Here is a 15,721-nt window from a genome sequence, read left to right as displayed (position 1 = left end):
CACGCGCACCTGACACAATTTGTTGTTTGTATTTTTCGCTACGTTCTCTTTTTTGAATGGTTGCATAACGTTCAACTTCCCCNTTATACATATGTATTATACTCTTGTAGAATGTATATAGATATTTAATCTCCGGCCTTGTCAGGTATTGAACAATCAATAAATAAAGAACACATAATTATTAAATATAAAACACAAATAATTATGTGTTCTTTATTTATTGATTGTTCAATACCTGACAAGGCCGGAGATTAAATATCTATATACATTCTACAAGAGTATAATACATATGTATAATATCAGTTAAAATAAGTGCTTCAACATAGTTAACATTGCTGGAGGTATGCACAAATATTGATAGATGTCTTGTAATGCACTATTGAGGAACCTGCGACCCAAGTTTTTCATTCATTGCACCGTTTGTGAATATGATATGTCAATAAAACTTAGAAAATATTGAAATATTGAAAGGGATGTGCAAAATAGTCACTATATACAGTCTTTAATTAACTATTAGTAGAGAATAAGGAGTAATGAATATACTTTATACTGTAGGGATCCTATTAATATTTAATAATACAAATAATGAAATTCAATAACATGCTTTAACCACCAGGTATCCCTTTCTATCAGCTGTGCACCCTTGTGGTGTAAATACAGCCTATCTACCAATTGGATCAAATATAAAAGTCAGCCGAATTAGTGTTGATCCTGCGAGGAGACGTGTTGTGTGAAAAGAAATATAAGATGTTGTTTAATTGCTGATATATTTATGATCCACATCACGTTTTCAGTGTTGGCGGCAGTTCCTCATGTTTGTCTAGAAGTCTTCTCATCAGGGCTCTATAAATAGAGAACTACGGGAGATATGTAATATTTAATGCAGCCGAAACGTGTATTACAATGCCGTTATGTGATGACTTTCAAAGAGAAAAGCAAGCACACTCGGAATAAAGTATTATTATTATTTTTTTTAAATGTTTTCGGCCTGTTTCCGTTATTTGTTAATGACGATGTGAGATGTGGGACTGGAATTGCACAGGGGAAAATAACGTATCTTTAGATGCGGATTTTGTTAAACTAATGCGTTTGCGGACCAACATTGACGGGGAAGGGGGTAGCAATAAAGATAACACCATTAAACAGTTACACAACATAACAGAAATAATATCGATAGCAGCGTCCCTAGCAACCACCTTGGTAACAATGAAAACGTTCTATGGACGCAATTTCCTGAAGTAATCTTCGTAATAACTAGCAAACTAAAGATCATGTACATCCACTGCACACATAATCTGAAATAACAACTCATATTTCTCGCATCAAATGACATCAAAACGCATTTTAATGGCCAAACTAACTTTAAAATAGGCATTTTACACCGAGAATAAAACGAAGTTCGGCCATGTTTTTTTTTTCTGCAGGGAGAAATTTGAAGATCACGTGACATAGACGCCAGCCATTGGAATGAATGGTGAAAAAAAACGGGTTTTGTCAAACAGAGCACAACCTGTAGTCCTAAACGATAGCTGGGGATTCTGGGCAGTGTAGTGTCTTCTGCCATCCTTTACTCCGAAAAAATATTTGTTTCTCCGAATCGAAGGGGAAAAATACAAAAGCATTGCACACAATTTAAACCAATCAATGTTGTGTAATTAACAAGGATAATCTGGTGTTTTTTAGTCGATGAGTAGTGCAAATATCATTGTAAAATCAATCGACACTAAGGGGAATACTTACTTCCGGGTGTACAATTCTCCGTTATCCAATGGGAATGGACGCTCACATTGCCTTTAAGGGCAGCCGACACAAACNGAGCATGGTTTAATATATTGCCTTGATTACAATATGTTAACCTTCATTATAGTCCTTGACAGCGGTCTGTACTGCTGTATTAACAACGTGTCACATGTTAAGAATTTACAATCAGAATCGAGTATTCAACTAAGCCCTGTAATACAAGTTGTTAGTAGCCTTAAGGGCCTACACAGTTGTTATGCTATACCACATTGCCCTTCACTGGATGCATAATGAGCTGTACTAAACTACATTTTAGCATTTAAAATACCTAGCTATTCTTTTGCGGTTATTTTGGTGAAAGTAACTAAAAAAGTAACTAAAGTAGTGTAACTCATTACATTTCAGAGACAGTAATATTGTAATGTAACTTATTACTTTCAAAAGAGAGTAATAAGTAATATGTAATATATTACATTTTGGAAGTAACTTGCCCAACACTGTTCACCAGTGGGGTATTTTATGTCGTGGAGTCAATATACTCTTCTAAGTTTTGTTGAACGCAGACCCTGTTTTGGCTTTTAACCAGAAATATTTTCTAAAAACCATTGACTACAAGACAAGCAAACCAGAAGTGGCGATATGCACACTCTCTTGGGACTCATTCCTGCACCACTTTATACTGGTTTATTTTGGGACATGTTGTATTCATGCATTCATTTACACATCCTCACATCTCTCTTTGTGTTTCACAGGGACATAGACAAAGTAGACGATCTGATGGCGGACATCACGGAACAACAGGAAGTAGCTCAAGAAATCTCAGATGTCATTTCCAGACCGATCGGTTTCGGGGATGAGTTTGACGAGGTGAGAACATCCCCGGAAATCAGGAACCCGACTCAAATAATCTACCACAGCTCTATTCTTCATGACAGTAGTGAACAAATCTATGTTTTACTAAAAGACAAAGTAAATAAGTAATTGCAACATAAGAAAGAGCAGAAACATTTTATATTTTCAGAATTTACTGACCAAATGGACTTGACTTGTTGACACATCAATAAAGGGAAAATGTAATATTGCGTGAATATGTGCCTTTTTGGAGGCCCTCCTCAACTTTCATCAATATTTAAGAATATCACCAGGATTTAGCATGTCTCCATAAATGTATAAACTATCAGGCGCTTTCACACCGCAGTGCTTTTCCCACAAAGGTTCATGAGAACTCTTTAGTTCTCATGAACTAAGTACAGATCGCGTTCACACCGGAACGGTACGTCCACACAGCAACTTTAAAAAAATCTTCCAACGCTTCCAACGCTTCTCTGCCCATTGAATTTGAATGGGAGTGACGTCACTTTGCCTCGCTTTTTGCCGAACTGCATTGTGGGGAAGCAAAGCGAAGATTTCCAGGATTTTCAGGATTCAAAAGTTGAGCAATGTTCAACTTTTGAAGCTGAGCTGGAAGCGTCAGCCAATCAAATCCCGTTTATGCAAATCTGACAGTACAAGCGCTAGCCAATCATATTCCAAACGGGAAATTACGGTAGCAAATCACCCGGTTCTTTACGACCAGAACTATTTACCGGGATACAAACCGGAGGAACCAGGCATGGAGGGAGCTGGCAGAGACAGTGGGTGAAACTGGTAGTTTTTGCGTGTTTGTGGGTTATTTATTATAATATTGCTCGCATAAAATCCCCGGGGTTTTTTGCTTTGTATGTCGGGGGCGGGAGATTCATGTGATTGGTTGTTGGTCGCGTTGCCCGCAAAAAATCCCCAAGCTCTCAGACACGCCCAGCTCCAAGATTTTCAAGATTTTTTCAAAGCTGCTGTGTGGACGTACCGTAAGTCCCTGAGGGAAGATTAGGCAAATGAAGCCGCTGAAGTCACTTATTCTTCTTCTGCTTTGGGTTTACTAGCAGGCTGCAAACAACTTCACGGCGTATACTGCCACCCGAAGTCCCCGGCCGGAAGTCCCCGGAGTTGGGGACTGGCTTCAGTATCCGCCCAGCCAATCAGAAATAGGAACCTTTTTCTCCCACGAAAGTCCCTGTTCTCTAGCAGGGATGGAAAAGGGGGTAAAAAAGGTTCTGATTAACTAATTTTTTTTCCGGATCTTTTTGGTGTGAACGCAACATTTCGGAACTATATCGGAACTAAAGTGGGAAAAGTACTGCGGTGTGAAGCGCCCATTGTAGTTACAGCTGCTGGCATTAAGATCAAATGGATAAAAAGAAGTGTGTCTTTTATTATAAAATAAACTAGTCTTTGTCTGTGGTTGGTTAATTGATAACTCGTTTTTGTGTGTGTTCAGGACGAGCTTATGGCTGAGCTGGATGAGCTGGAACAGGAAGAGCTGGACAAAAATCTTCTGGAAATCCAAGGAACAGAAGACGTTCCTCTACCCAGCGTACCATCTACATCACTACCATCGAGACCAGGTATTATTATAAGTAAAAAGTCTATGTCATAGTCACACAAACAGCACACATATCTACACAATCATCATTAGCCAAACCTTTTCAAACCGAGCAATTCAGCATTTATATCTTATTCATATTTATACACCACTAAAGCGTTTATTACGATATACATGTTACATATTAGGGCCGCACAATTCATCAGAATTTGTTATTTAATTAGTTATTTTTTTAAAGATGAGCTTCCATATCATATATTGTATATTTTATTTTATCCTTATATTTGACATTTTACTTTAACTTCTTGTGTTTATATAAACACCTTTATGTTCTTTTTTTAATCTTTTGAATGCATGTTCGGTTTTAACTTCAAATATTTATATAAATATTTGTATTCTATTTAATGTTATTTAATCCTTTTATTAGACCATGTATTTTAACTTCCTTATTTTTATAAATGTTTTAATTATATTTTTGTTTTAATTAAACATTTATTTTGTTCTAAAATGGAGCAACTGTTTCGAAACCCAATTTCCCCAAGGATAAATCAAATGTTCTGATTATGAATAACATTATTAAATCTGAGGTTTATTTCCGTTTGCTCCTGTTTTTAGACAAGAAGAAGGTGGAAGAAGACGAGGACGACATGGCGGATCTGGAGGCGTGGGCGGCTAACTAAGCTAGCTCGCCCTGCTAGCTAGCTAATGCCCCTCTCCTGTCTGTGTGAAGGCTGCTTCCATCTGGAAGAGAGGCAGGGACTCTGCGTAGCCTACGTGCATATATCTAAAACAGACCCCAACCCAAAGTATGCACTTGTACACTGACTTTACGAAATGAACCCAGGCTTTTCTCCTCTCATTAATGTGATCTCTTTGCTCCAGCTGTGCACTCCTTAAAGGGCATAGAGTCGCCAAACAAATGCCCTCCAAGCCTGTGGTGATGTATATCGCTCTCTTATTTTTGAGTACATGAATGTGCACTTTGTGTAACAAGTGCATACTATAGGTGACGGGTGTGTGGAGGACGAGTTTCTGAGAGGAATGTGAAGAATAAACAGATGTGTAAGGGGAGAAAAAAAAAAGAAAAAACAGATCATGATTCAGCCATTTTTCTGCTTCCTGCGTTGTCATCTCTCTGCTCTTCTAAAACAATGACGACAACCCCTCATCTATAGCTGCTAAATGTCTGCAGCAGCAAAATAAAATATGAATGATATGTAGGACTTTCTCATTCAAAAATGGATGTTACAGCAGTGGAAACATCTTGTAAAGAGAGGATCGGGGGTTTGATCCCTCTGTCTGCCATATCTCCTTCTGAAGGGTCCGCAGGCAATGCTTAGTCTCTCATAGCTAACTCTGGATCTAATCAGTTAAATTCATTAATGTCATGTGAATGGAAAACATTTACATGGGCTTACTTTATTGAAAATGTAACAAGGCAACTGTTTAATCATCATAAGGTTTCTTTTTGGAAATCAAATGCTAACAGCTACAATTCCCAAATGTTCAATTATAGAGATCCCATAAGAACCACCTATCACCAGGAGTGGAAGATGTAATCAAACTGCTTTGCTTAAGTCAATGTAGCAATACTAAATGGTAAACATACTCAGTTTCCAAAGTCCTGCAATTAAATTCCTAAGTAGAAGTGCAAAAGTATTGGCCTCCATATATTCTTATGCTCATTTAATGATTGTATATCCTCTGCTGGATAACTTAACCCATGATTATATGTCCATGTTTATTCATTAGCTGATTTATATTTAATATTAGCTATGAATCTGAATCTACAATGGCTCTCAGATAAAGGTAGTGGAGTAAAAAGTACTTTATTGCTTTCCAAAATGTAATGGAGTAGAAGTATAAAGTAGCATAAAAGGAAAATACTCAGATACCCTAAAATTGTACAGTACATGATAAAGTGATTTTCTGTCCATTAGTGATATTTAGCCCTAGGCTAGCATTCTAATGTACTGTTTAATTAACTGAATGAATTGTTACAGTGGTGGATTGTTACTTGCAGTACTGTACTAGAGTGTCACTTTGCGATTCTTCTACTTTACTGTAAATGTTTTGGATAATCTTTCGCGTAACAAACTGTCAATTGACACTGAAAATTGCAGAGTAAGATTTGGAAGAACTTGTACTTTAATTAAGTAATCTCCATGTTATGCTTCTGTTTACTTATACTCCACTATATATCAGAAGGTAGGAAACATTGTACACTTACTCCCCTATTTTCACTTCTCAAAGAATTCAAGGCTTTATTTGTCATATGCACAATAGCTACAGTGTAGTTTTAGCATATCAATATAAAGTCTCATGTTCCTCCAATAATTGAAAATATTAGGTACTTAACATTTCAAAAAGGACAATTGTGCGAGCAGGTTTTTTTTGAGTATTTGTAGATTGTGGTACGAGGATCGGAGTACTTTTGCTTCCGCTGTTCCACTTGTTTGTGTCCCTTCAATATGGCTGCCAGAGGGAACATGACACTCTCCACGCCTCGTCTGTCACTGTGATGCTCTCTGAGAAAATCCTACATTGGTTGAATTTGAAGATAATGTGTGAGTGTGTGTGGTGTTTTTTAGCCTTTTGACACAGTGACCTCTTGTGAATACTTAGTCAAACTGAGACGCTGGGCTGGATGTTTGTCTTCAATCTGCTCTTGGCTCACCTGTGGAGTAAAAAGGATTCAAACGCTGAGACTACATATTTGTCTCGTCATAAAACTTCTGCTCACTTCCCCTTTTCTCATGGCTGCCCTTCCGTCTGTCAACGCACGGTCATGGATCGGGGTCAGTCCAAATAAAAAAAGACGGTTTAGACTGAAATTTAAACACGTCTTTGTAAAAGAAAAAGCTATTCAAAACACATTTCTGTTACGCAAAATCACCTTATTTGTCATTAGGTCGACCCCAGTCCTGATATTTAATTATAACTATTGAAAGATGAATCTTGCATATGCCAATAAACTCCTTTTTCCATTTTTTCCCATTAACTAAAAACACTCATGTTCTGTCGACAGAAACACAGCGTGAAAAGACCGGAGATTTTTTCCGTGTGGCGGCCATGTTGCTTTATGACGGGTTGTATACAGTTTATGTTAATAAAGTTGGGATTTGGTGCAAGTTTGGGCACTTTTTTTCTATTCTGTCAGAAATAAGTTTGCCTTTCATGGCTTTTTCAATCATCAGGAATCTGGCTCTGGATATTTAAAAGTGTACGTTGATGAAACATTTAGTCTTTCTCATGATCACCTCATCTCAAGTAGGCTACTGAACTGGAATTTAAGCATTTCAATTTTATGCTACTTTATATTTTTTTATTTGACAGGTAGGCCTACAGAGCACATTAGTGAACCCAAAGAATACGTTTAGTTAAAATACCAGTGTTAGCGAAAATGCTTATAGCCCTGTAGTCCCGAGGCAAATTCAAAATGAATAGTCAAGTCAAAGTAAACTTTCTTATCAATATCTCTGACTGTGTGTTTCAAACAGGGAGACTGAAATGCCCTTCCTCTCTAATATTTGCTTTATACAATTTCAGAAGGAAGCAAACTCGTAATACAGTATGCACTACAGTTCCTAGTTTCTTTCAAAAACATGATCTGACATGTTTGACAGTTTTTGTGAATTTCCTCCAACTTCTCCAGGGCTGCTGAGCCTCATACAGCTATCCTCAGAATGTATGTGTGATGTAAGGATGTTTTGGGTGTAGGTCATGATGAGGAGTTGATTCAGCAGCATGGAGTTTCTTTAGTTTGTGTTCAGCTCCAAACCACTGTGGCTCTTCCCCAGAGACTCGATGTCTGTAAACTTCACATCATAACCCTAAAAACCTCACTCCTACCAGGGTTAGGAGGGTTATTTAAAACATCTATTGTGTTACAACTGCTAGTTACCAAAAGTATAACTTAATCTGAGTATCACAATATAAAAGTAAGATAACTTTACCTAACCTTTGGATTACCTCAATGTCAAATGCGATACAAAAATATCAATAAGATGTTTTTAACTGAAGGGTTTTATGTAAAACAACAGAAAAATGTGACATTAGAAAAGAAGATATTTAGCAACTTTATATTTCTACTTCACTCCCTTTCAGAGGCAAATATACTTTTTACTGCACTACATTTATTTTAACACTTGCTGTCACTATACTTTGTAAATATAAAAATGCATGATATGCTGATATTGTATTTGCAGTACTGTACTACTAATCTACAAAGTAGAGTATTTTAAGTATTAATGCTTAAATGCTCTTAGATGTATTTGTCAGTGATACAAACTGGATAATATAATACTGTGAAGATATCCATCCTGCAGAATGATTACTTTTACTTTGATACTTGAAGTACATTTAGCTTATAATACTGTACTTTATATGATTCTGAAGTGGGTCGTTATGCAAGAGGTTACATGACACGTAACCTCTTGTGTCATGTAACCTGTTACTCCCCAAAACCTGTATGTTATGTACTTCAACAGTTAAGCAATGGAACTGCAGCTATTTGGTGACAACGGTTCGTTTTGTAGACCTCACTTCCCTCCCTGCTGCCTCTGGGTGATAAACATCATTTGACCTTTAACTTGGAGAGATATAGGGTGACACTATGCTGTAGTAAACCACTTTAAACTTGCTCCTAAATATAGCACTCTCAAGTATAATGTTTCTACCAGTTGTTTCAGTATAGCCCCTTCAACGCCATGCTTTCGCTCCCTGCCTCATTGCTACAGCTTTACCTTTTTTACTGATGTTATTTTTATTTGACTCTCACTTACGTTACTTACTTATGTTTTGTTTTTGTTAATCTTGTGTGAACCCTAACCTGTCCTGTTTCACTCACTCTGACACCTTTAACTTCCCTGGTGTGGTTAAGGAGTTTTATCTCTGTTTACATTTGTATCTTATCTTATCTCTAATACAACTTAGGCTTCACAGAAATAGCAGCAATTATATTCAGATGTTTGGATAGAACTTGTTCATGAGCTGTCTCATATCAGTGACCTCCTTTCTGACAAACACTCCAGGAAATAGGGAACCAGAAACATTATTGTTTAAGTCAGCCATGTTTTATTGTTTAGCTACACCAGTTACATTATTCCTTTATTTTTTTGAAGACATAATGTTATTATAATGCAAACACAATAAAATACTGTACAGTTAAACATTATAAAATGACAATCAACAAATGTAAGGGAAAGCAGAAGGAGAAAAAGGTTAAGAGAATGATAAACTGAAATGAATCTGAAATCATTCACAGATAATGGATACATAATTATTTCTCACGAATGATTATGTGTGTGTTCGTTATCTCAGCCATTTTCCCCATTGTTCTTCAAATATATACACTTTATTTCTAATTCTTGTGGTTATTGTTTCCATTTCATGTTTTTCATTCACAATATCCTACCTTTTTGAGTTCATAAAGTTATTAACAAATGTATTATCAAGACCAGTTTAACCAATTCCTTTTAATTTGTTTAATTACTGCTACTCTACTGGTGATATTTACTCTTCTTTACGATTTAAATGCAGCTCTGCTTCTTCTTGTACAGTGCATATTTGTGTATGCTTATGTGTGTTGAGAAAAGGTATGCAAATACTACTTGAGGAGTAAATGTGTGAGTTCAAATGTTTACTCAAGAAAATGTAAAAATGACTAGTTCCTCTTCAGAGTCAAGAAAAAGCGATGTGTTGACTTGTATTTATTTAACATTAAGTTCATACAAAGTAGGGCTGTGCAATATGGAAAAAATAAAATTTATCTAATCAAAGACCCCTACATTAATATCTCTTTAGTCTCTAACCATATGGATATAATATTGTAATATTGCCCAGCCCTAAGATAAACAAATAAAACTGTTCAGTTAGAAATCTTTACGCATTGCATGTCAACCGTTTTGTGAATTTCACATTAAATATAGTGTCTACATGACAGTATTTCATAAAAAAAAATCAGAGGTGTATTGTTTTACTTGTAGCAAAAGTAAATTGTAGAAATACTCTGTTACAAGTAAAAGTACTCCAACTCTTACTTTTAAGCAGAAGTACAAATGTATTAGTAGATGTATTGTATTAGCTAATAATCTGAATCTGTAAAGTACAGCTGTCAGATAAATGAAGTGCAGTAAAAAACTGAATATTGGCTTTTAAAACATAGTGGAGTGGAAGCATAGAGTTGTATTAAATGAATTTAGAAGTCATGTACAAGTACCTCATATTTGTACTTAAGTACCATACTTGAGTAAATGTTCTTACATTCGACCACTGCTCAAAATAAATCCAACAAACACTTTCCTCTGCATTTAGTGAAGGGTTTTTAGTGTGTAAAGCCACTGATAATGATGGAAATAATCCTGTGCACTGCTTCCGAAAACCCACATCAGTTTATTTTAGTGTAAGTATTAAGAGTGCATATTAAATGTTGTTGTGAAAGAATGAGTGTGAGGACCCTCAGGGAAACTGAGACAGGGTCCAGTGTGGAGCAAAGGCCAGGTTAGAGTTGAGGCTATTATTAGTACATAGAAGTACAAAACAGTGTCTGTTTTTAACGTTGCATCTTTACTGTAATACCATGCATTGATGCATTCCTCATTAATATCTTTATAAATACTAATACATCAAAGCATACACGAAAATATTTGTACATTTTTTAATCTTCATGAAAATATTTCTTTCTTGAAATTCGTAAAAAATTAGGCCTAGAGTGAGGATTAGTTTTACTTGCCTAATGTTTGCCTAATGTAACGTTTGCCTAATCTGTTTAAAATAAAAGACAGACACAAATTGTACCAGATTCCAGCAGTCACGCCCCACACTACAACTCGAGATATGATTGGCTGTCTTTCCTAAATACACCGTCATCCAATAACATCTCTGACACGCGGGGCGGGAGCTTCAACAGCCAATAGGAATCAAGAATAGACCCGGGTTCGAGCCGTCCCCTCGCGTTAGCCGGTTTGAATGTGGCCTCCCTCGACATAAAAAGAGAGCGGTCATGTGTCGTTCCCTCCCTCTCTGACTCTTTTCGTCGGCAAGGCTGCACTAAACCTACCCAAAACAACACACCAGAAAACAACCATGTCTGACAAACTTAACTACAAAGTTGGTAAGTGTCAGTTTTATTGATTTTATTTAAACCTACTAATCATATGTTTCGTTTGGTAACACGTATGGTTAGCTAGCTAGCTTGTTGTGAACTTTGTGGTTCCGTGCATGTCTAGCAGCCCGTTTGAGCATAAAAATCTAATCGTTAGACGAAAAACAATTGGAGGTTTAAAACGGTTTTATTATTACATGGCTTAGGTTGTAGTTAGTTCCTGCCTTTGTTATTGCTAGCCATAACCTGATGGCATGTGTTCAATTATGTTTTCTTTTAGCGTGCTTATCATCATTTTGTTATTCGTCTATTAGATTCTAGCATGTTCTTTTCCATGTTCTATACTCATTATTCACAGTTTGTTTAAATCTGAGAATGAATAGAAATGAGACCGTCGTACTACCGCCGAGCATGCTTTTCTCTGTGAACAGAAACGACGTCCAGTCTCTGGATATTGTAGTTTATTTGGGTATCTCCGTAATGCCATGGCTGTGTTTGCAAACTTCACTTCCCGTGAAGCATTGCAACCCGCCGCCAGTTTGTGCATGAGTGACAGCAGCAGGCAGAGACTGATCTGCACTGTAAACTGGGACTACACGTGGTGCTACTGTGTAGCCGCTTTACGAGCTAAATGGTTTAAAAATAAATATTGTCTCGAATTGTCACTTTTGAACATCGGTTTTTTCTTATGTTTAATTACTTGCAATTTTCTTTCTTTTTGAACTCTTTGTTATTCAAAAGTGTTTAGTTGCCGTTCTTTATTTGATGAGTTACAACAATCTTCTTTGATTTGCCAGTATGTTCATTTGGCCCCAGAAATGGAGAAGCACTGCATACGATGAGAAACAAAGAAATCAAATTCAAGGTAGCAGTGCATAGGGAAATAATGCACCATATACTTTTTAATATTACATTTGGGAAAACCTGGTAATGTATGTACAATGGGAGATAATGTTAGTTATTATACATTAAAATCTCCAGTAGTTGTAACCGCACTCAGTGAGTGTCAAACTTGACACTTGTTGGCCTGAAGCAGCTGGTTAGAAGCAGATGCAGTTGCACAATGTCCTGTTCACAGATAAGCCTGGGGCAAAGTCTAAACACTCTCTACTGACTACATTCAGTCAAGAGTCAACCAGTTCCTCAGTGACTGTTAGTCAAGTCCTAAGTGGTCAATTGATGCAATATCTCTTTTTAATTCAAACATTTTATCTGTAGACCAAGCATTGTCCCATGGCCATCGAAATGTACATTTTGTACTTTTCTGAGGATTAAGGAGGGGGTGGAGGGCACTCATTGCTGGAGTGTGTTATTTCATTAGAGCTGTAATAGTTGGTATTACAATTTTTATTTTCTGCACTTTTTATACGATAATACTTTAATTGATTATTTAACATTTAAAAAATTCTGGCTTTTTCTTTTCAAATAACTGAACTTATTTGAACTCTGAGCACATAGAAAAGTTCAGTTATTAAGGCACATGTGCCAGGATACTTGCACTTTAAATGCTATTACTGTTCTGTTTATAGATGGCTTAGGGTGGGTTTTGAACCAACATTCCTGCGAATATTGTTGCCCTACTCGGCTTTTATTGCTACTAGGGATGGGAATGATTAATCGAATATTCAGGTATTCGAATAATTATTCAGGTATTTGAATAATTATTCGAATGAGTTATTACATTTTTTTTTTTTTTTTGTTGATTACATATTATCAAATTGAATAATTAAATGAATACGACAGTGCCATAGCTAAATGTGTTAGGTGACGTCTAAAGGTGTGTTTTGCTCCGCTCACCGGTCCCTCACAGCGGGCAGAGCTGCAGGTTCTGGTCTCTCTCTCGCGTCCGGTTATACTTCACTCGCGTTTATGTCCAAATCCCTCAGATCTAGCTAGTTCTAGCTAATGATATATGGCTGCTGCCCCTCCCTACACGCAGATCACGCAGACTCAAATCTCATCTTATGCCCAAATGTGGCGCAAATGTGCTCCGCAGCCTTTGCGTTCCGGCGCTAACAGTTCATGAGCGCGCTCCCTCGCCCCCTGTCAACACTCGCAGCACATGAGTGGCCAGCCTAAACAACAATAAGCGCTGCTTGGCAACCGTGTGTGGCGGCAAAGTACATAGACATTTTGACAGGAGAGATTTAGTTTTGCCGGTATTCAACATATTTTACCAGTCATAGTCCGGTAATTATTTACACTCTAAGAAGAGTCCTACACAACAGACATGGCGTCAAAAAGGAGTAATGTGTGGAAATATTTCGACCAGGTTAGTAAGTGCGGTGTAGATTGCAAACTGCCAAATTAAACTTATATACATACTATACCTTGCTATACCCGCAACCTCCGTTCCAGCTGAGAGGGTCTTCTCTACAGCTGGGCTGATTGTGAATCGCCTCCGCACATGAAAGCTGTAGGCCTATAGCTGTCAAACTGTGATCACCAGTTCAATACATTTGACAAATTCGACTTGGTTTCTATACTTATTTGAACACGCATTTATTTTTTTCCAAAAGTTTGGAAAAACAATGTTAGAATTTTTTTTTTTATATAGGATATGTACATTTCGGTTAACCGTTTTTTGGGAGGTCGAATATTCGAATATACATTTGCTTTCAAATTCCCTTCCCTAATTGCTACACAGAACCACCCAATGATTCACACCTGATGATGGTAGCTAAAGTTTAGTTAAGTCACTCCACATGACCTGGGGGTGAACTTGGGTTACTAATCCTGTATCTGGCCGGTCATTCAGGCCAGTGCCGGTTTGGTGCAGTTACCCCAGACTCAGTTTGCGCCATCGACTGTGTTTGTATAAGGATTTTGCACAGGCTGCAGCATGTGGTTGAGGAGGAGGAGGGTGTGTTGCACTCCATGACCTTCATCATGAAGCTATACACTAATATTGTAAAAGCCCCTTTGGAATTTGTTTGTCTTCAACCTCCTGCAGTAACAACACACCTCATCAGAATTCTAAGACACATGTTTTCTCAAAGAATAAATACATTTCAGTTTAGCATCAAAGTCATGTCAAAGGTAACATTACTTTAGGATAAAATGTGTGTAAAGTTGCATTTAATTAGGATTACACTTAAAGAAAGCTTCAAAACAATCATTTCTACTACAGCTCTTGGAAAACACAAAAGTGTACATGTGCAGTAGCAGCTGTTTGAAAGGAGAGCAGTGAGTGTACAGGGACAGCTGGGGCTGTGTGGACTTTCCCAGGACAGCAGCAACTTGGTTAGCAGGGAAACCATTATATTCTCACACGTTCAAAGATGACGCTAATTTCTGGACTCATGTCACTGCTGAGACATATATCAAGCTACGCCACATACCAAATAAATGACTATTTATTTTTCATGCTTCGGGAAAAAAAATAGTTTTGCTGATAACTTGAAATGTATTGGGTTTTGTCAAGACTTCATTATTTGTAGAAGAGCAATATTCCAAATCGTGATTAGTTTTCAGGAAGAGATTTAAGAAAAGCAGAAGGACATAAGATGAATCTGTTCCATGCTGTGTCTCTTAAAAATCTTTTTGATCCAAGTCTGCAACAAATATGGACATGTTGAGTGTCCTTTGTAACCATTTATATTATATTATTGATTTTAAAATAAAACATTTGATATTGATCAGAAAACCCTTTAGTTGTTTCATAGGGATAAATTGTATTATTATTATTATACTGTTCTTGACATTCAATTGGAATAATATCATGTTCTTTAAAAAATAAATAAATCCAAAGCTGATTTATAAAGAAATTACGTCTGAAATAAGCTTGAGGTGACAGATCTGCTTACTTGTACCCTTCGTTATTTCTTTATTTCATACGTTTAAGGTTGCATTTTTGGCAGGGCATGGGACTTCATATTCTCATTGCCATCAACTACACTGTAGCTTTTATAATATGACAAAAAAAACCTTGTAATCTTGAGTGCAGGATGAATAAGCTTTGGTATCGCTTTTGGTATACTGGTATCTTGTGTTTTGACGTCCTTTTTTCCCGTCTCAGCTGACATCAGCCTGGCCGACTGGGGGCGTAAGGCTATCGACATCGCAGAGAACGAGATGCCGGGTCTGATGAAGATGAAGGAGATGTACGGTCAGTCCAAGCCGCTGAAGGGCGCCCGCATCGCTGGCTGCCTCCACATGACCCTGCAGACCGCCGTGCTCATCGAGACCCTCACCGCCATCGGAGCTGAGGTGACATTTACCATCTAATTATTCAGATTTATTCCTCCAGAGAGAATCTACTCATCATGGACTTTGTTTCCACTCAGAACTTGTGGTTGAACACTTTCAAGCCCGGTTTTTCAAGGAATAAAACACTCTTCAAGATCTGTTTGTCTCAGGGGTCAATTAATAATCTTTTTTCTCAAAGCAATGGTAAACTTGTGAGTTGGATGTAGAAGAGACAGAATCAATAGATGTTTTTGCTTTAAAGTAAC

The 15,721-nt window shown here is 37.2% G+C and overlaps 2 protein-coding genes across 2 annotated transcripts in view; both read left to right on the top strand.

The window, feature by feature from the left end:
- LOC104945812 (putative charged multivesicular body protein 4B-like protein CHMP4BP1) overlaps positions 1–7,293 on the top strand; it is a 22,157-nt gene extending 14,864 nt beyond the window's left edge. Inside the window, exons 4-6 of the mRNA XM_010771531.1 lie at positions 2,493–2,607; positions 4,058–4,184; positions 4,778–7,293. Of these exons, the coding sequence (XP_010769833.1) occupies positions 2,493–2,607; positions 4,058–4,184; positions 4,778–4,842 (307 nt within the window). The 3' untranslated portion in view covers positions 4,843–7,293. The remainder of the gene's footprint in view (positions 1–2,492; positions 2,608–4,057; positions 4,185–4,777) is intronic.
- A 3,869-nt stretch (positions 7,294–11,162) lies between these two features.
- LOC104945811 (adenosylhomocysteinase B-like) overlaps positions 11,163–15,721 on the top strand; it is a 28,594-nt gene continuing 24,035 nt past the window's right edge. Inside the window, exons 1-2 of the mRNA XM_010771530.1 lie at positions 11,163–11,276; positions 15,286–15,440. Coding sequence (XP_010769832.1) covers positions 11,249–11,276; positions 15,286–15,440 — 183 coding nt within the window. The 5' untranslated portion in view covers positions 11,163–11,248. The remainder of the gene's footprint in view (positions 11,277–15,285; positions 15,441–15,721) is intronic.

This window comes from Notothenia coriiceps, unplaced genomic scaffold, assembly GCF_000735185.1.
Source record: "Notothenia coriiceps isolate Sejong01 unplaced genomic scaffold, NC01 NC01_scaffold00010037, whole genome shotgun sequence".
Lineage (NCBI taxonomy): Eukaryota > Metazoa > Chordata > Actinopteri > Perciformes > Nototheniidae > Notothenia > Notothenia coriiceps.
The sequence above is the reverse complement of the archived record's forward strand: the minus strand, read 5'-3'. Positions and strand labels throughout refer to the sequence as shown.